Raw genomic sequence first — 20,748 nt, 5'->3', positions numbered from 1 at the left:
AGGAGAATTGACATTTTACAATATTGAATTTTCTAATCTATGAACATGTTACATGTCTCCATTTATTTAAGTCTTCTTTAATTTCAACATGTATGCTTTCTAACATAGAGGTTTAAATTTACTCCTAATTATTTTATGTGTTTTGATGCTGTTGTGAATGGAATTTTTAAAATTTTATTTTCCATTTTTTTACCACTAGTATATAGAAATACAATTGATGTCTATATATTGACCTTGAAAAAATTTACTCATTGATTCTAGAAGTTTTATTATAGATTCCTTAGAATTCTCTATGTATGTAAACACTCGTGCTGTCTGTGAATACAAAGCTTTATGCCTTTTATGTATTTTGCGTTCGTCTGCTACATTATTTTAAATGGCAATATAGTATTCCATTCTGTAGATGTGCCATTATTTATTTAACTGTTCACATTTTTGCTGTTACAAGTAGTACTATGATGAACATCTTTGTAGCTGTGTCCATGGTTATTGCCTAGGATAAAATCCCAGAATTGCTGGGGCAGGTATGTAATCTTTTAGTTTTTCCAAGCTCTCCATTAGGATTTTAGTATGAGGTTGTTGTTAATAGAATGTGCTTCTAAACAAGTATGGTTATTTTAATGTTGGGCATCAAAACATTAGACTGTTTCATAGCCATATATCTTCTCATTTATAAAGCCTCGAATTGAAATCCTTTCTGGGTTTCTGCAATATTTGTTTCAGAGTCCTGTTCGATTTGATACCTTTGATAGCCTTTCACTAAGTATTCCAGCTGCCACATGGGTATGTACTGATCTATGATTTATTCTGAGTCTGTTTCAGAGACATTTAAATCTAATAGACCTTTTAGGCGTTTTGTGTGACTCAGGGTACTATGTGTTACTCAGGCACATGGTCGTTTGAACCCCAGCGTAGCTTTAATGTGGTTCTATGGCCTGAGGAGCCCCTGAGTGGTGCATATAGTTAACGCACTCAGCTGCTAACCAAAGGTTGGCGGTTCGAGTCCACCCAGAGGTGCCTTGGAAGAAAGACCAGGCAATCTACTTCTGAAACACTAGCCATCGAAAACCCTATGGAGCACAGTTCTACTCTGACACACACGTGGGGTTGCCTAGAGTTGGAATCAACTTGACAGCAACTGGTTAGCATGACCTTAATATGGGGGGGTAGGAAGGTGGTGTTTTTTTGTTGCTGCAGAAGTTTTTCTTTTTTTTTTTTTTTTTGAGTGTGTGTGTATTTATATTAATCTCAAATTCAAAGATATTTAAAACAGTGTGGAACTCCACGCTTTCCCACAGTGTTACTTCCTCCTACTGTTGAACCTGTCAGTGACAGCCAGTCTAGAGTGCTTTGAGTTCCTCATTTGTCCAGGAAGCATCTAGTTATGTGGGATTCCTCCTGCCATCTGTCTACAGTTTCCATGTCACTCCCCACGGAGGTGTAATAATTCGTTTTCTTCTCATGCTGTAGGGTCACCCACTGACCCTGGACCACTGCCTGCACCACTTCATCTCATCAGAGTCCGTGCGGGATGTGGTGTGTGACAACTGTACGAAGGTGCGCGTTTACCCTCAGATGACATCTCTGGCTGGCCTGTGCGTCCTTACATAGGGCCTCTCACACAGCTGGCCCCGAGATTTTTTGGCCCTATCTAATAAATCTTCACAGCCACAGCCATCGGTTTGAAAATCGGCAGCCCGTGGACCAAATCTCTTCTCTCGACGAGTTTTGTTTCACCCACAGAGGCTTAAAGAAGAAATGTCCGCGTCATGCTTTGAGATGGGCCCTCTCCTCTCCAGTTTGTCACAGTCCCCTCCATGCCCTGTTACTCACACCTTGCCTTTTTACCCACGCTGCTTGCCTGACCCCCCCAAGCAACTGAATTTTACCCTCTAAATTAAGAGGAACTGTATGGAATAGAAAGAAGCCCTGGTGCCACTGTGGTTAAGCACTCGGCTGCTAACCGAAAGGTCAGTGGTTGGAATCCACCAGCCGCTCTGCATCAGAAGGATGTGGCAGTTTGTTTCCATTAAGATTAAAACCAAAAGCCAAACCCATTGCCCCTGAATCGATTCTGACTCATAGTAAGCCTATAGGACAGAGTAGAACTGCCCCATAGGTTTTCCAAGGCTGTAATCTTTACGAAGCAGCTGCCACCTCTTTCTCCTGTGGAGCAGCTGGTGGGTTCAAACTGCTGACCTTTCAGTTAGCAGCCAAGTGTTTAACCACACTGCCACCAGGGCTCTTTCCGTAAAGATTACCAAAACCATACAAAACCTGTTGCCATCGAGTCGATTCCAAATCATGGCAACCCAAGGGTGTAATCTTTATGGAAGGAGCTCTGGTGGTGCAGTAGTTAAGTGTTTGGCTGCTAACCAAAAGGTCGGCAGTTTGAATCCACCGGCCGCTCCTTGGAAACCCTTTGGGGCAGTTCTACTCTGTCCATTAGGGTCAGTATGAGTTGGAATTGACTCAATAGCAATGGGTTTGGTTTTTTGATTTTGGTGTGGAATAGAATTTTTGAAGACACAGAACAAAATAGATGACATGCCAGTGTCCGAGTTGCAGTGTTGATTCTTCGTTTTCTCTTCCCGCCACCGTTAGTGTGGGTTAATTGCCAAGAGGGGTCAGTGAAAACAATTCACAAGTAACTGGGCAGCTAGGTTCATTACAGCAGGTAGAAGTCTAGCGCCTTAAGTGAACACGGACCATCACCCAGGTGATGCAGCCGTAACCCCAATCTGATCTGCAGCCCTCCCCAGATGCCCTAGTTCAGGCATCTTTGCAGAGAAATGTTTTCTTTTATTTCAGATTGAAGCAAAAGGGATATTGAATGGGGAAAAGGTGGAACACCAGAGGACTACTTTTGTCAAACAGTTAAAACTAGGAAAGGTGAGCCCACCCCACACATTTTGTCGGCTTTGCTTTGCGGACTTGGTGTGTCCTGCTCCTGAGAAGACTTGGCTCTTTCCGGTTTCTCCCCCACCCCCTGCAGCTCCCTCAGTGCCTGTGCATCCACTTGCAGCGCCTGAGCTGGTCCAGCCACGGCACGCCCCTGAAGCGGCATGAGCACGTGCAGTTCAACGAGTTCTTGATGATGGACATCTACAAGTACCACCTCCTCGGACATAAGCTCGGCCAACACGAGCCTAAACTGAACGACGGCGCGGGGCCAGCATTAGAGCTGCAGGACGGGCCGGCCGCCCCCAAGCCAGGTGTGTGGAGCTGACTCACCGGGAATTTGCGGCCAAGAGAAAGGATTTTGGAAACACCCCCTTCTGGATCCTCTGTGATAGAAGGGAGCAGCTTGTGCAGTGGCTGCTTAAAATCTTGAGAACAGAAGGATCAGGGTAGGCGAGGGAAGATCTCTTAATAGAAGTTGAAGTTCTAGACCAATGAGATGTACAGTTTTTTAAACTGTGTTACAGATGAAAGAGCGTAGGGAGAAAAGCTCAGTTTTTCTTGCTTTCTGGTCTTTTGGCTAAACAAAAATTGGCTCACATCACATCATTCTAGGGAGTTTCTTTCTTTCTTTCTTTTTCCCCTCAGTACAGTCATCTCATTTAGACAGAAAGTGTCCTCGCCTCAGATCTCTGAAGGCCTTGTGTTGATACTGTTTCGTTACTGAGCTGTTTACTTCTCTGATTCCATTACTGTCCTTTTTGGAGGTTAATTGTTACATTTGGTGCCTGTGAAGCAACCAAAACCAAACCAGTCGACTTCGACTCCTGGCAAGGGTGTCAGAGTAGAACTGTGTTCCATAAGGTTTTCAATGGCTGATTTCTTAGAAGTCGATCACCAGGCCTTTCTTCCGAGGTACCTGTGGCTAGACTCAAACCTCCAACCTTCCAGTTAGCAGCTGAGCTTGTTAACCATTTGCATCCCCCAGTGAAGCAAGGTAGCTATTATTATGCTCGATCTTACTGAAGAGAAAATGGGGGCTCCAGGAGGTTAAAGGATTGGTCCAGGGGCAAACAGCAAATGGGAGAACTGGCGCTGGAATGCAGTGTTGGGCAGTTTTTAAAAGGTGTCTTAAATGATGTATTGAGGTTTTTAGAGTTACCGGTGGGGAAACTAAAACCCAGTGACTTTAAGGCTCCAAGCCTAAACTAACCACCCACATGCTGCTTCCAGTGAGGTTGGGATTGTCTTCCCTGCACCCCACCCTTTCCCAACTTAACGTCTCTTGCCACCTTTGTTCTTTTTTGCAACCACCATTGAATGATCGGGCAAGATATCATTTCGGGGAGACTGTGTTTTGCTGCTCCTGGGCAGGTCAGCAGATTAACGTAAGGGATTGGCTAGGGCGGGGAGGGGGCACAGTCCTTGGCCCTTGTTTTCAGTCAAGTACCTCTTCACCCTAGCTTCCTTCTCTCCCAGCTAGGGTGCAAGCCTGCTTACATTCAGACCATGGTGACTCCCAGGCCCCCAGATATGATACTTGAAAGGAAAAGAGATATAAATATCATTTTAATTTTTTAATCTGTGCCCATAAACATTAATGTCATTACATGTTGGTATGCCTTAGGAGTTGACAGAATTGAAGAAGAGAATGTTTAGATCAGTCGTTCTCCACAGGGGCTAAATTTTGGGCCCCAGGAGACACTGGGCAATGTCTGGAAACATGTTTATTGTCACACCTGGGGTAGGGAGGACTACTAGCATCTAGTGGGTAGAGACCAGAGATGCTGCTAAATATCCTACAATGCATAGGACAGCCACTGCAACAAAGGATTATCCAGCCCGAAATGTCGATAGTGCCAAGGTTGAGAAACCTCGGTTCAAGTCAGAAAGCCAGTAAGTTAGCTACGGCTTAACTGTCACCCACGTCTTCAGCACACGGATAGGAATCACAACGGTTCAGAGTTGTCAAGGCCAGCAGTGGACCAGGAGCCAAATACGCTTTTCCTATTTGGGATTAAAAGAGGTAGGAAATCGTATGAATCGATATGATATGGAATAATTTTTTCTTTGTAGCATTGTTGAGGCGTTAATTTTCAGCCATGTTTTGTTTCCCCAAAGCTATTGCTAATTTTAATTGCCTCAGGCCTTTTTCTCTTGCAGTTCTGAATCAGCCAGGGGCCCCCAAAACACAAATGTTTATGAATGGTGCCTGCTCCCCATCTTTACTGCCGACCCTGCCGACCCCGATGGCGTTCCCTCTCCCAGTGGTTCCTGACTACAGGTGAGCTACTCTTCAGAAGCACAGTCTTCGTTCATTGTAGGCTGTTTCTCTTAGTGTCTTAAATTAGCTTTTCACAGAGATGTTAATGAAAACTTAGAGATGAATTTTTCTTTCATTTTAAGGTGGAATTTCACTGTGTTACACGTTTCGCAAGGTCCCTGGGTGGCGCAAATGGTTTGCGCTAGACTGTGAACCTAAAGGGTGGAGCCCTGGTTGCTCAGTGGTTAAGAGCCTGGCTGCTAACCAGAAAAAAAGGTTGGCAGTTCGAATCTACCAGCCGCCCCTTGGAAACCCCGTGGAGCCGTTCTACTCTGTCCTGTAGGGTCTCTATGAGTTGGAATTGACTCGATGACAATAGGTTTGGTTTTTGATTTTGGTGAACCTAAAGGTTGGTAGTTCGAACCCGCTCAGTAGTACCACGGGAGAAAAGACGTAGCAATCTGCTTCCATAAAGATTACAGCCAAGAAAACCCTACAGAGCAGTTCTACTCTGTCACACACGGGGTCACCACGAGTTGGAATTGACTTGACGGCAACTAATAACAGCAACACACATTACCCTGTTATTTTTGTCCAAAATGCAAATCACTTTAAGATAAGAATTAAACAAATTCATACAATCTAAATACATGTATGTGTTGTGTGTGTATGTGCATATAAAACTCATTGCTGTCAAGTCAATTCCGACGCATAGTGACCCTATAGGACAGAGTAGAACTGTCCCAAAGGGTGTCCAAGGAGCAGCTGATGAATTCGAACTGCTGACCTTTCGGGTTAGCAGCCGTAGCGCTTAATTACTAGACCACCAGGGCTCCTGTGTACATATATGTATGTATAAATAAAGTATAAAGAAAACTGCATTTTTTGAGATACCACCTAGAGATAACCAGTTAAATCTTTAGGGTCTCCCACTCTAAGAGTTGTGAGTGTGTGTACACGTACATACACGCACACAGTCTCACAGAATGGACATCTTGCCGTGCCAGTAAATATAGATCTGTATTTTAATGGATGTATACTATTGAGTTAGATGGATGTACCATTCTGTCAAGTCTCCTATCATTGAACGTCTGAAAAAACCAAACCCGTTGCTGTCGAGTTGATTCTGACTCATAGCAACCCTATGGGACAGAGTAGAACTGCCCTATAGGGTTTCCAGGGAGCGGCTAGTGGATTCGAACTGCCGACCTTTTGGTTAGCAGCCGTAGCTCTTAACCACTGCACCAATTGAACGACTAGGATTCTTTATTTATTTTGTTGCCCTCTATAAAGCCTCTGTGTTGTATTTGTAAACCGCTGGCCTTTATTCCTGCCTCCCAGCTCCTCCACGTACCTCTTCCGGCTGATGGCAGTTGTCGTCCACCACGGAGACATGCACTCTGGACACTTTGTGACTTACCGACGGTCCCCGCCTTCGGCCAAGAACCCGCTCTCAACCAGCAGCCAGTGGCTGTGGATTTCTGACGACACTGTCCGCAAGGCCAGCCTGCAAGAGGTCCTGTCCTCCAGTGCTTACCTGCTGTTCTACGAGCGAGTCCTCTCCAGGATGCAGCACCAGGGCCAGGAGTATAAGTCTGAAGAGTGACCGCCCAGCCCCAGAGCTAGAGCCAATGGAACCGCCACACTGTTCAGGAACAAAGCAAAATCATACTCTGTGTGTTATGCAGGCAGCCCCACTAGAGTCCTTCAGCCTTCCGCCGTGTTCTAAGAGCAGGCTCCACACAGGGCCAGCGCCCCGATCCTGACCAGTCAGGCGCCCTGCACAGCTCTGCGAGCGTGCGCCCTGAGAGTGTTGTCGTCCTGGTAGGAAAGCATCCGTTACGTCTAGGGAGCCTTTTTACCAGCTATACAGGTAATTAAAAAGAAATCAAACTCCAGAGCCCTTTTTTCTATTCTAATATGTTAGGTGTTTTCCGAGGGGAGTCATACTTTGGCTAATCCTCTGATGTTTCAGTACAGCTCTTTTATTTTTTAATGAGCAGGCCCATAAAAATGGTTGACAAGAATCAGTGGAGTTTAATTTAAAGGCAACAACTTAAGAAAAAGTGCCTTTCACTTTCGACTGCTTTTGTAGCCCGTCCATTCTGGAAAATAGACATGACCTAGAAGTCATATAAACAATTGTTGAAAAGTTCTCTTCCCTCAGTTACTCAGCAGAGAGCAAAAGAACAGTTAAAAGATGCCTGAAGAACACATGCCTTCCCTTTTTGTATGTCTTTTTCTAATCTCTCAATTCTTTATATGTGGTAAAGACACATCTGCCAAACCGGCCCCTCGGGGAGATTCTTTCACTACTTTGTCATTTCGAAGTGAACTGCTTACCTGTTGCTTTTATCTTTTGTATATGGACTCTAGGAGAGGTGATTATATTATAAACCTGCGTGAACAGCCAGAAGTGAGCCCTTCTGTGCAACACCTGTGCCTCCTCTGCTCCATAGAAAACTTGTTCGTACCCTGGGATCCATTGTGGACGGCTGTGTTCATCTGTTTATTTATTGCGCATGGAGAGCCCTTAAGGTTGGAGCCGGGGGCTGCATAAAAAGTCAATCCCTGCCTTGATCTGAGCGCTGGATCAGGAGGGACGGGCACAGACCAGGGGGCTGCAGCTTCTCTGGACCTCAGTTTCTTCATTTGTAAAGAGAGGGGGTTACATTTGATGGACATCAAAGCCCAGCCCTTCCCACAAAAAGAAGAAAGAAGGCTTTATTTTTAAACATGTAGCTACAGCTGACATCTTGTACTGCTTTTCAACTGCTCATTTTGTTATATGACCATATTTTAAATTTCTCTTCATCGTTTCCAGTAGCCTAATATAAAAAGAATATATTGAGCATTTTCCTCCCTTTTCAGATGTCTCGTGAATGCAACCCAGGGCTGAAGGAATTTTGATTACACAGTAGTACCTATGATTTATGGAGCCCTGGTGGTGCAGTGGTTAAGCGCTTGGCTGCTAACTGAAAGATTGGCAGTTTGAACCCACCAGCTGCTCTGCGGGAGAAAGATGTGGCAGTCTGCTTCCGTAAAGATTACAGCCTTGGAAACCCTATGAGGCAAGTCTACCCTGTCCTAGAGGGTCACCATGAGTTGGAATCAACCCTCTGGCAACATGTTATAGGGTCACCTACGTTTTAGCTAAATTTTTTTTATTTTAAGGAAATAAAAAGATACCAAATGCAAACTGAGTCTTCAGAGATAAGGTTGAGAATTAGACTCATCCAGAAGGTCACCTGAGGTGAGGCTAAGAACTGTGCTGCCTTGGCGGTGGAGAGCTGCCCGACGCTTCAAGTCGATGCCTTGGTGTCAGCCGAATGTGCAAGAAGCCAGACCCAGCGTGCATCGTAAGGACTCAGTAACTCTCGCTATCCGTGGAATATACTGTGAAGGAACTCTGGGTCACGAACATCAGTGGAGAGGACCAGCTTGAACCACCTGATCCATTCACTGCTGATGTCCCTTCATCCCATGGCCAACCCTGGCTTTGATGTTGAAACGAACGCACCTGTTTTACCTGAGTCTGGTGAAACAAATGCCCGATCGTGTGACCATGAACTGAGCTGCACTGCAAAGCTGTAGCTTTGAGTAACTGTTCTTCTGCCACCACTCTTTCTTTGAAATCTGCCATTAAAGAGAGATGGCAGGCTGAAACGGGATAATCCTTTTACGGCTTAGTTTTAAGCAGACCATTAGTCAGAAGACAGGGCTGAGCGAAGGCTGTGAATGTGAACGATGTCTGTGCAAAGTCTGTTCATCCAACCTAAAGCTGACTTCCTATTTTGTTAGTTATTAGGAATTAAGTAACAGCCAAATAATCTTATTTCCAGTTTTAAATTATTTACAGAGTTCACAAAGTTAGCTTCCTTTTGCAGAAACCTAAGTTAAACTAGTAGTTTATGCCATAATAACTGCTGATTTATGTATTTGCTAAAGGTACTTTTTGTATCTGCTGTGTATTATAGCAATAAAAGAATCATTTTATTAGGTAAAAATCAACTGGTATTCTTTCCTAATTTACTGATCAGATATAAACATCCTCTCTGAATTCTGCCTCGTTGCGGATTGAGCCCTTGGCTTTGATTAAACCTCTTCTGGGTTCCCAGGTGACAAAAGAAACATCAGTTCCCTCGCAGTGGAGAGCAGGAAAGAGAAAACAGAAGTACTAACTTTCAAAATGTTTTTACTTTTTAGTAAGTAGAATGTTACGAAATGTCAGATTGACCCGCGGAGCCAGAATCTTCTTTCGGACAGGGAGACTGTGATACCAATTGGTGTTGGTTGGCGGGTTCATCAGCAGTAAACTTCCGTGGGCCAGCTGGAGCCTGACTGCCTCCACCCGCTGGGCGGGGCTCTTCCCTCGAGAATCCTTGTGCCGGAAGAAGAAGTCCCTGCAGGCCCCAAAGGAGACAGAGGCGATGGGGCTCCTGGGATCCAGTTCTCGCTCGTCATCTCGGTGCTCACCAATGTGGTCAAAGCCATCTTTATACCTGCAGACAAAATGAAGGCAGTTCGTAACAACAGCCTTTTCCTCAGATGCACCGACGCTGCACGCTCCGTTTTCTTACACTGTGTGACACGGTGCCGCGTGCACGGCCGTCTCTGCCGTGGCTCTGCAGGGGCTTAAGGTCTCTATCTGGTTCTACAGATGGGCCAGACCTGCAGCATTTGCACTTTGTTAGCTAGTCATTTTGATCACGTGCTTTAAAACCGAACACACCAAAAGAAGGCAAGAATACGCCTTATGGTTCTCCTGGTTCGTACTTGTATCCCATAAAATGGCTTCTCCCTGTAAGTAAAGTAAGTCCCTGTCCTTGCTTGCACAGTCTGGGCCCTGCCTACTTTGAGCCTGTCTCATTTCTTCTTCCCTCGCTCACTGCTTCCCAGCCACACCAGTGGGACTCCTGCTCCTCGGCCACACTGGGCTGCCTCCGATCTTCCTCCAGTCATCTGTGTGGCTCGCTCACTCTCCACTTAGTGATCAGCCAGGACTCTGCTGCCTCAGGGAGCCCTCCTCTAGCCACCCCATCTAGAGTGACCATCCCCTAAACCAGGGGTTCTCTACAGGGGTGACCACACCACCAAGGGGACACTGGGCAATATCAAGACCTTTTTGGTTGCCGTGACTGGGAGAGGTTGCTACTGGCATCTAGTGGGTGGACGGCAGGGATGCTGCTCAACATCCTGCAATGCACAGGACAGCCCCCACACCCTTCAAGACACTGATCGCTGTGTGAGATTATTCACGTGTTTGCGCACCTCATTGTAGTGTGAGTGTCATGAAGACTACCTTTGCTCGTGCCTTTCCACTGCTCTATCCCTTGTGCCACATCCTTAAGTGGTACAAACGGTTTGCTCTCAACTGCTAACCTAAACGTTGGCGGTTCGAACCCAACCAGTGGTGCCATGGAAAAAAGGCCTGGCAATCTGCTTCCATTAAGATTACAGCCAGCGTGAGAGAGAGAAGTGGCAGTCTGCTCCCATAAAGATTGCAGCCTTGGAAACCCTGTGGAGCAGTTCTACGCTGTCCTATAGGGTCACTATGCTGTATCGACTCTACGGCAACAGGTTTTTTAATAATATCCAGACTAAAGCACAAAGAACAAAGGAATGGAATATACAAAATAAAGTATAAGAGATAGATACAACTGGGAGGAAAGTTTTAACATTTGCGTAAGTAGAATCTCAGAGGAGACAGAGAATTGGGCAGAACCAATATTTAAAGAGATAATGTCCACACTGTTTCTGATGTTTTCTGATTTTGGAGTAGAAACAAAGGCATTTGCTATATCCATAGCAGGAGATTAGATGCCAGGTTATGTGTTCATTTTCTCCAGAAAAAAAAAAAAAAAGCACATCTGGAACAACTGCTATTATTAAAGTCAATATTATTTCCCTCCCCTAAAAAAAAAAGATTACAGCCAAGCAAACCCTATGGAGCACAGTTCTACTCTGTAACACATGGGGTCGCCATGAGTTGGAATTGATTCCATGGCAACTGACAACAACATCCCTTGTGCACTAAAGAAGTATTTGTTGTACAAATGAGTAAGATATGCCAGAATCCTAAAGTCTTCCTTTTGGAAGAGACAAGGTTTATAAAATTCAGTACACTGACCTAAAAAAAAAAAGTTAAAAAACAAGTAAGGTGTCACCTGTTGACGAGCACAAAGTTGAAGGTCTTTCCAGTTGCCCAAGAAACACGATCCCGGATGCGCTCTAGGATTGGGATCCAGGGCTTTGGAGACAGAGTGAGGCCTGAAAACGAGTAGGTCACCCCAGCATCACCGTAAGTCGCCTGCTTCCTTGGTACATCATGCCACTTCCCAAACACCTGCACCCTGGTCAGTGCCCCTGTTCAGACGACACACACAATCACACAGTCAGCCCTGTCCCTCTGAGCCCCAAAATCCAAACAGGCGAGTGCCCCAAATACATGCTCCCTGAGTACTGTATTTTTTGCAAATAATGCCCACGTAAATAATGTGTCTACACATATAACAAGCAGAAATGATGAACTTAAGAACAGGCAGTACCCGAGTTATGAAGGTCCAACTTATGTACAACCTGTAGTTACAAACCATTAAAAAGTCAAGCTACATACAACGGTTTGCAGTAACAAACGGGCACTACTTCGTGATGCACACCAAAACATTATTATTACTATATTATTATGTTTAAGATATTTTAGTGTATCTGGAAGTGTTTCTTTAATGTTTTTTATGTATAGATAGGGACACTATATACTTCATACTAAGACAAACATTTGACTAACTGATGTTAGATAGGAACCATACCTAACTGTTGCAACTTATGTACAAATTTGACATAAAGACAGACTAAGGAACAGAACATGTTTGTAATCTGGGGACTGCCTGTAAAACAGTTCTGGCACAGCGTGCCCATGCATATACCACGCATGTCCCATGACATTTCCGGAAGTGAATTTCAGGTGCATTCACCTGTCTTCCTATATTACATGTAAATCATATTGATCTGTTCATTTTCTTTACTCTCCTACTTATGCATATAAAAATAGTCCAAAAATGTTACTTTTGATCATAATTGTATGATAAAGGTATAAGCCATGGTCAAGAAGTCATGGATCAGTTTTGGTAGTCCCCTGGTCACTGGAAAATAAACAATCAAAATTGCATTTGTTTCTCAATTTAAGTTGATAATACCACCTTAAGTGAAGTTTCCATGTGATCAGAAATAGAAATTGAAGACAGCAACATGTAAAAAAAAAAACTGGCATATGCACTTAGACAAAAATAACACACGGGGTACTGGGAGAGGTTGCACAGTTGGCAAATACGTGTAACACGTGCGTTATTTGCATAAAAATATGGTACTCAGGATTGAAAGGGAAGTAAAGCAGGAATAACACTTCCCTCTGTTGCTCCATGTTATTTAATACCTCCTCAAAAATCGTTGTGGACTGCCCAAATTTTTCATGTGAGAACCATGATTCCTGTCCTGCACTTATAGAAACACAGTCCTAGTGCAATATATTTGTAACATGGTACAACTGCCTTAACTACTGTGCAGCAGAATGATATTGGGTTACACATTTGTTGTGTGGCATCTAGTGGATTCAGACTCACAGAGACCCTGCAGGACAGAGGAGAACTGCCCCATAGGGTTTCCAAGGCTGTAATCTTTACGGAAACAGACTGCCACATCTTTCTAGCTGGTGAGTTTGAACCGCTGACCTCTCAGCAGCCAAGCGCTTAACCACTACACCACCAGGGCTCTTTCAGTTATACACCAGGGTGGTTTTTAGAAGTCCCTGGGTGGTGCAAATGGTTAAGTGCTCAACTACTAGCCAGAAGGTTGGCGGCTCAAACCCACCCAGAGGCGCCTCGGGATATAGGCCTGGCAATCTGCTTCTGAAAGGTCACGGCCTTGAAAACCCTATGGAGCAGTTGTACTCTACACACATGGGGTTGCTATGAGTCAGAATCGACTAGATGGCAAGCAGCAACAACAGGGTGGTTTTGCCAACTGTGGGGACTAAGGGCCTGTTGTTACATGAAAGACAGGGCTAACGTAACTCAGGTTGTCGTCTGGGGACTCCTGTGGGCTTTTCCGTGGCCCCCTGCAAGTGCTTGGCCAGATCCCTGTGTGGTCATCACAGGGTAGAGCAGCAGTTCTCAATGTGTGGTCCCTGGACCAGCAGCATCAACATCACCTGAAAATTGTGGAAACTAGACTGAGGGGGTGGGGCCCAGCAATCTGAGTTCTAACAAGCCCCCCAGGGGATGCCGAGAACCACTGGTGTAGAGGGCTTGTCTGGTTATTTGCCCACCTCTTCCACTAGACCAGTGGGTCTCAACCCTAGTGCACATTAGAAACATCTAGAAGTTTTTTAAAAACATTGATGCCCACACTCCACACCCACTAGGTTGGCTATTATCAGAAAAAGGAAAATAACAAGTGTTGGCAGGGCTGCAGAGAAACTGAAACACTTCTCCATTACTGCTGGGAACGTAAAATGGTACAGCCACTCTGGAAAAGTTTGGAAGTTCCTCAAAAAGTTGAACACAGAACTACGATTTTAAAAAAGTTGGGAAAAAAAAAAAAAAACTCTCTAATGGTGACCCCATGTGTTGCAGAGTAGGACTCTTCTCCACAGGGTTTTACAGCTGGGATTTTTCCGGAAGCAAATTGCCAGGACTTTCTTCTGAGGCGCCCTGGGTGGGCTCAAACCACCAACCTTTCCGTTAGCAGCCAGGCACTTCATCATTGGCACCACCCAGGGATTCTCTCTAAACAGACCAGTGGTTTTATGAAACAAGCCTTCAAAGAACATATACATACAACACACATCGATCAGAGTCCTCTGCTTACCTGTAAAATATTCCACTTCTTTCTCCAACTGTTGGAAAATCTCATCCGCCTCAGCTCTACCAAACAGGACTGTGTAGTCACAGTCTAGGCCCTGAGCGCGAATGTGCCGCCAGCGGGGGCCTGCCGAGCTCACTCCATCCTCCGCAGTCTCTCTCCTGGGCCTTTTCCTTGAGCTCCCTTCCTCTCCTTCCAACACAGCGGGGCCTTCACCTGTCTGATCTTGTTCCTCCCCCACGTTTCTCTCCTCACTCTTTCCCAAACGGTCCCCGAGAGCCCTCTTCACCAGAAATTTATCCATCCTGTCTCCGCAAAGAACTGGGCACCCCGGGCAAGGCAAAGACACAGGGAGAGGTTACCCAGGCTGTTTCTCTGGTAGAAAATCCGTTCTGCAAAGTAGTCCCACAGCAACACTCCTCCTCACTGTTTTTAAGTTTCCATTTTAAGGTTTAAAACCAGGTCCTAAAAAGGAAGTAGAGGTTGTTAAAGTTGGAAGGACCCCTAGAGATGGTCTGCTCCAGGGTCTCCCAGATTAGCCTGTGGCTGGCTACCTGCAACAACCGCAACGTCTGCACCCCAGCCCCAAGCACCTCAATTTTTAAGGATTTTCTGGGCATTCACATGCAACAGTCAAATGTGGAAATTACCATCCAGTCCAAACCCTCATTTTACAGATGGGAAAACTGACGCCTTGAGAGGGAAAGGGATTCGCCCAAAGTCACCCAGAAAAGCAGTGCATCTATCTCGGTTACAATAAAAAAAAAAAGATGCCCACTCTCTGTTCTGACTCCTAGTGACCCTATAGGACAGAGTAGAACCGCCCCATAGGGTTTCCAAGGAGCGGCTGGTGGATTCGAACTGCTGAGCTTTTGGTTAGCAGCCAAGTTCTTAACCACTGTGCCACAAGAATCTAAATGTAAAACAGTTACATACACAGACACACACTGAATTCCGAAACTAAGAATTGTAACATGTGCGTGGGCACGGGGAGGGGTGTGTGTGTGTGAGTGTTGTCTTTCAGATCTCAGACACCATCCCTGCAGTTCCGAATCTTGCAGGCATCCTGGAAGGGGCTGACGGGAAAGAAAATACACTCACCCAGAACACAGCCACTGCTTCCGGGTAGATTTGCGCTGCAAGCCGGGAAACGCGAGAAAATTTGCAAAACAAGGTGGTGGGAACCCTCCGGGCGCCACCTGCTGGTTCTCTCCATACATTGCAAGCATTTCCGTGCTTCAGTTTAACATCATTTGTTCTGCGACAACTGAGGATCTTGGGTGAATTGTTCCTGATACCTCTCACTGGGGATTATCTTAGTGTCTTGAAAGGGAGTTGGGTCACCAACATATGGTGGCGGGTAGGAGCTCGAGCTCTGCGGTCAGACCCCTGGCTTCCATTTCTTTCTCCTTGGCTCTAGCTGTGTGGGCTCCAGCAGGTCACTTAACCTCTCTGGGCTTGAATTGCCTCACCTGTAAAGCGAGGATTACAAAATCTATGTCATGAGAGGGCCATGAGGATTAAATGAGAGGATATGTGAGAAGTGCTTCTATGTTAAAAAGGAATGGCAGGTTCTATTACTGCTCCTAATTCTTGTTTATTCTGTCTCCCCCAGTGGAATGAAAGTTCCATGAGGTTGTGGACTTTCTGAGAATTTTGACGAATATGCACAGTTGTGTAGCCACCACCACAATCAAGATCCAAAGCAGCTGCATCATCTCAAAATATTCCCTTAGGCCCCTTAGTTGTACACTGTCTCCCCCACCGCCACCCCCACCCTCAATTCCCGGCAACCATTGACCTGTTTTCTGTCCCTATAATTTGCTTTTTCCAAAATTCCTTATAAATGAAATCATACAATATGTAGCCTTTGGGGTCTGGTTTCTTCCACTTAGCATAATGCTTTTGAGATTTATCCGTGTCGTTTGTATCAGTGTTCGTTCCTTTTTATTGCTTAGTGGTATTCCATTCAACCACTCATCTGTCTGTCTGTTGTACTGTGGTGGCTTGCATGTTGCTGCAATGCCAGAAGCTATGCCATTGATATTTCAAATACCAGCAGGGTCACGCATGGTGGACAGGTTTCAGCAGAGCTTCCAGACTAAGACTAGGAAGAAGGACCTGGCAGTCTACTTCTGAAAAAATTGGCCAGTGAAAACCTTTTGAATAGCAGTAGAACATTGCTCGACCCAAGCCATGGTATTTTCAATCACCTCATATGCACGCAAAAGCTGGACAATGAATAAGGAACACCGAAGAAGAATTGATGCCTTTGAATTATGGTGTTGGCAAAGAAAATTGAGTATATCATGGACTACTAAAAGAACGAACAAATCTGTCTTGGAAGAAGTACAGCCAGAATGCTCCTTAGAAGCAAGGATGGCGAGACTTCATCTGATGTACTTTGGATATGCTATCAGGAGGGATCAGTCCCTGGAGAAGGACATTATGCTTGGTAAAGCAGAGGATCAGTGAAAAAGAAGACCCTCTAGGAAATGGATTGACACAGTGGCTGCAACAATGGGCTCAAATACAGCAACAATTGTGAGGATGTTGCAGGACTGGGCAGTGTTTCATTCCGTTGTACACAGGGTTGCTATGAGTCAGAAACAACTCGACAGCACCTAACAACAAACAGTAATCCATTGTTTATTTACCCCATTCATCAGTTGATGAGGCATTTGAGTTGCTTCCAGTTTCCGGTCATTAAAAATAAAGTCACTAGCTATGAGTTGGAATCAACTCGATGGCAATGGGTTTTTGGTTTTTAGGTTTGGGAGGGAGGGGGAAAGGAGGTTAATGGTGATGGAAATATCACATTGATTAAGGGTAGGGTTGCACAGCCAATTATTGTAATTGCTGCCAATAAGTTCTACACCTGTAAGAAGTTGAATTGACAAAAGCTGTATGATAGATATATTTACAGCAATGACAAAAGAAAAAGAAAAGTGTAGCTGCTGAGGCTTCTTATATACAACCAAGCGCTTCACGTGACTTGGTTTCTTAGTTTGAAGGTTTAGGGTCGTGGTTTCATGGGACATCCCAGTTAATTGGCCTAATAACATGTTTAGTGCTTTTGGTCTACCTCCTAGTTCAATGCGTAGTGCCTGGGGTCTTAAAAGCTTGCAAGCAACCATCCAAGTTACAACAACTGGTCTTTATTCACCTGGAACAACAGAGGAAGAAGAAGAGTCAGGAATAGGAGGAGGAAATGGAATGTGTGGCTAATTGTCACCATGAACAACTGCCTCCTTTGCTATGAGACCAGAAGAACTGGATGGTGCCTGGCTATCATTGCTGAACATTTTGATCAAAGATTTCACAGAAGAATCCTGATCAAAAGGGGGAAAATGCAGAACAGAATTTCAAAGTCCCATGGACTCCAGACGTCCTGGAGCCATGAAGGTTGGATGAACCCCTGAAAACATTGCCCTGAGATAATCTTTAAGCCTTACACCAAAAATATCCCTGAAATCATCTTTAAACCAAACAATACTTTAGCTTAACTAGTAAAAAAATGTTTGCCTTGAGCATTATGCTTTCTGTTGCTGTTGTTGACAGAGTAGAACTGCCCCATAGGGTTTTCTAGGCTGTAATCTTTTTTTTTTGGTATAATTTTTTTATTGTACTTCAGTTGAAAGTTTACAAAGCAAACTAGTTTCTCATTAAACAATTAATACACATAGTTTGTGACATTGGTTGCCAACTCCACAACATCTCAACACTCTCCCCTTCTCAACCTTGGGCTCCCCGTTACCAGCTTTCCTGTCACCTCCTGCCTTCTCGTCCTTGCCTGTGGACTGGTGTGCCCATTTAGTCTCATTCTGTTTTATGGGCCTAATCTTTGGCTGAAGGGTGAACCTCAGGAGTGACCTCGTTACTGAGCTATAAGCGTGGCCGGGGGCCAAAATCTCAAAGGGTTTCTCCAGTCTCTGTCAGGCCAGTAAGTCTGGTCTTTTTGAGCATTATACTCTTTTAAGAACTATCTATATGGGATCAAACTGACAACAGCAACTCAAAAGATTACATAGGAACCTTAGGGGATACTGAATTTATGTTAATAGGGGAAGAACAACTCAGAAAAGCAGGGTGAGAATGGCTGCACAACTTGAATAATGTAATCAGTGTCACTAAATGGTACATGTAGAAACTGTTGAATTGGTGTATGTTTTGCTGTTTGTATTCTCAACAATAAAGAAACAAAATAAATAAAATTATATCAAAAAAGAATAAAGATTGCTATAAACATTTATGTACATGGTTTTATGTGAATATAGATTTTCATTTTACTTGGGTGAGTACATAGGAGGGGGATTGCTGGGTCCCCTGGTAAAGAAAAAAAACCCGTTGCCATCGAGTTGATTCCGACTCCTAGTGACCCTACAGCACAGAGTAGAACTGCCCCATAGGGTTTCCAAGGAGACACTGGTAGATTCGAACTGCTGACCTTCTGGTTCGCAGCTGAGCTCTTAACCACTGTGCCACCAAGGCTCCAGGTCCCATGGGAAGTGTCTGTTTAACTTTATTAAAAAAAAAAAAAAGTAAATAAACTGCCAAACTGTTTGTGGCCGTAAGGGCAAATGATTTTGAAGTATGTGGTGAAAACGGTTAACACGCTTAGCTGCTAACCAAACGGTTGGAGGTTCAAGTCCACCCAGAGCACCTGGGAAGAAAGGTCTGGTGATCTAATTCTGAAAAATCAGCCACTGAAAACCCTGTGCAGCACAGTTCTACTCTGACACACATGGAGTCCCCACATGTTGGAATCAACTTGATAGCAACTGGTTTTCTCCTTGGGAGCCCTAGGTCCTAGGCACGGGGACACAACAGCAACAAGGACAAGGATAAAGTTCCTGCCCTCACAAAGGTTACATTCTGGAGACAGAGATAGACAGTAAACAAGGAAAGAAACAAACAAGAAAATTTCAGATAGGGGAGGGGAAGGCCTCTCTGAGGAAGTGTCCTCAGCTGTGATTGGAAGCCTTCCAGGCAGGGGGACAGTGCGTGCACATGTATGAAGGCCATATGGGGGAAAAGCTGCGTGTATCCAGCAAATGTGTGGAGACAGGTCATTGGAGCTACATCTGCCCCACAGCCCATAGGGCCTTGAGAAGGGGAGGAGAGGGTGGTGGTGTAAGAAGCTGGCGTTTTATTCTAAGCATATTTGGCAGACATAGGAGGGTTTTAACCCGGGCATTGTCCTACGGCTATAGGAAAGAGGAGACCAGCTGGGATAGAAGTCACAGAAGGAAAGCTTTAGCTAAATACAGGATTTCTTTTGGAGATGGAGCTCCGGTGGCACAATGGTTAAGAGGCTGGCTGCTAACCAAAAGGTCCGCAGCTCAAGTCCATCAGCTACTCCTTCGTCCTTGGAAACCCTATGGGGCAGTTCTACTCTGTCCTATAGGGTCGCTGTGAGTTCGACCTGACGATAATGGGTTTGGATTTTTTGGGTTTTGGAGATAGAACCAACAGGACATATTGATAGTTTGGATGTGGGGAGGGAGGGAAAGAGAAGAATTCCATGTGTATCGGGGTTGGAGGTAATACAGAGGTCCCCAAGCTGCAGAAAATTCCACTGCAGCTTGCTTGGCCGGCCTCACCATTTCCAGTTCCGCTGCTTGGCGGGCCGCGCAATCTACATCAGAATTCCAGTTCCTTTATCCAGCCAGCCTCACCATTTCCACTTCCATTGCTTGGCCAGCCACGTCATTTGCATCAAAATGGCAGTTCCTTTGCTTGGCCTGTCTCGTGAAAATCCTGGCACCTGCGTGGTATGATTAAGAATGTTGCTGATGTAACTTGTATGAACTCCCTACTTGTAAATCCCTTAAAAATAACTTTTTCTGTCACCCTCTCGAAGCAGTCTTGGCAGCAAAAGCCCCGAATGCCTCCTTCCTTGCACAATGAAATAAAGGCAACTTTACACTCTCCCACTTCCGTTTCTTGTTTGTTGGCCAATACGAGTCACGCCCGAGCAAAACCTGGGGTTTCCACCTGGTAACATAGGTGGTGCCATTTGGGGAATGAATACTTGGAGGTTTAATCTCCATGATTCCAAAGTCTCCCCCCAACCCATATAAATTAGGCTAGCAAAGTGATCTTGGGCAAAACTTTTGCCACTCTAAGCCTTAGTTTGACATCTGTAAAATGTTATTAGGTGTTGTCAAGTCGGTTCCAACTTATAGCGACCCTATGCAGAACAGAAGGAAACACTGCACGGTCCTGCACCATCCTTATAATTATTGCTATATTTGGGCCCACTGTTGCAGCCACTGTGTCAATCCACCTCGTTGAGGGTCTTCGCTTTTTCACTGACCCTCTACTTTACCAAGCATGACGTCCTTCTCCAGGGACTGATCCCTCCTGATAACGTGTCCAAAGCACATCAGACAAAGTCTTGCCATCCTTGCTTCTAAGGAGCATTCTGGCTGTACTTCTTCCAAGACAGATTTGTTTGTTCTTTTGGCAGTCCATGGTATACTCAATATTCTTTGCCAACACCATAATTCAAAGGCATCAATTCTTTTTCGGTGTTCCTTATTCATTGTCCAGCTTTCGAATGTATATGAGGCGATTGAAAATACCATGGCTTGGGTCAGGTGAACTTTAGTCCTCAAAATGACATCTTTGCTTTTTAACACTTCAAAAGAGGTCTCTTGTAGCCGATTTGCCCAATCTGTAAAATTAAACAAACAAACAAACCCCAAACCTATTGCCGTGGA

At 44.9% G+C, this 20,748-nt stretch overlaps 2 protein-coding genes across 3 annotated transcripts in view; one reads left to right on the top strand and one right to left on the bottom strand.

Annotated features, from left to right (window-relative positions):
* The window catches only part of USP30 (ubiquitin specific peptidase 30), a 34,102-nt gene extending 26,026 nt beyond the window's left edge, over positions 1-8,076 (top strand). Inside the window, exons 8-13 of the mRNA XM_004378992.3 lie at positions 724-783; positions 1,471-1,557; positions 2,812-2,892; positions 2,996-3,215; positions 5,065-5,185; positions 6,506-8,076. Coding sequence (XP_004379049.1) covers positions 724-783; positions 1,471-1,557; positions 2,812-2,892; positions 2,996-3,215; positions 5,065-5,185; positions 6,506-6,770 — 834 coding nt within the window. The 3' untranslated portion in view covers positions 6,771-8,076. The remainder of the gene's footprint in view (positions 1-723; positions 784-1,470; positions 1,558-2,811; positions 2,893-2,995; positions 3,216-5,064; positions 5,186-6,505) is intronic.
* A 110-nt stretch (positions 8,077-8,186) lies between these two features.
* ALKBH2 (alkB homolog 2, alpha-ketoglutarate dependent dioxygenase) lies at positions 8,187-15,150 on the bottom strand. 2 transcript variants are annotated; one of them, XM_023733729.1, is made up of 6 exons: positions 15,125-15,150; positions 14,030-14,488; positions 11,332-11,530; positions 9,364-9,666; positions 8,685-8,800; positions 8,187-8,560 (listed from the first exon to the last, which is right to left on the bottom strand). In XM_023733729.1, the coding sequence occupies exons 2-6, from the start codon at positions 14,325-14,327 to the stop codon at positions 8,532-8,534; spliced, it is 945 nt and encodes a 314-aa protein (XP_023589497.1). In that variant the 5' UTR covers positions 14,328-14,488; positions 15,125-15,150; the 3' UTR covers positions 8,187-8,531. The 2 variants fall into 2 exon arrangements, with proteins under 2 accessions (XP_023589497.1, XP_004379048.1); XM_004378991.2 differs by lacking the exons at positions 8,187-8,560; positions 8,685-8,800 and having other exon boundaries at positions 9,360-9,666.
* Between the last annotated feature and the right edge of the window lie 5,598 nt (positions 15,151-20,748).

This window comes from Trichechus manatus, unplaced genomic scaffold (assembly GCF_000243295.1).
Source record: "Trichechus manatus latirostris isolate Lorelei unplaced genomic scaffold, TriManLat1.0 scaffold00061, whole genome shotgun sequence".
Classification (NCBI taxonomy): domain Eukaryota; kingdom Metazoa; phylum Chordata; class Mammalia; order Sirenia; family Trichechidae; genus Trichechus; species Trichechus manatus.
Note: the sequence above shows the minus strand (reverse complement) of the source record. Positions and strands in the feature narration are given on the sequence as shown.

Excerpts from the sequence above, each read along its gene's own strand:
- ALKBH2 (XM_023733729.1), bottom strand. The coding sequence starts at position 14,327 with ATGGATAAATTTCTGGTGAAGAGGGCTCTCGGGGACCGTTTGGGAAAG. Across the intron at positions 8,801-9,363 it reads AACATTCTACTTACTAAAAA|ATTTCAAAGAAAGAGTGGTG; the intron begins GTAAAAACATTT and ends CTTTAATGGCAG. Across the intron at positions 8,561-8,684 it reads ACCAGACTCAGGTAAAACAG|TATATTCCACGGATAGCGAG; the intron begins GTGCGTTCGTTT and ends GTTCCTTCACAG.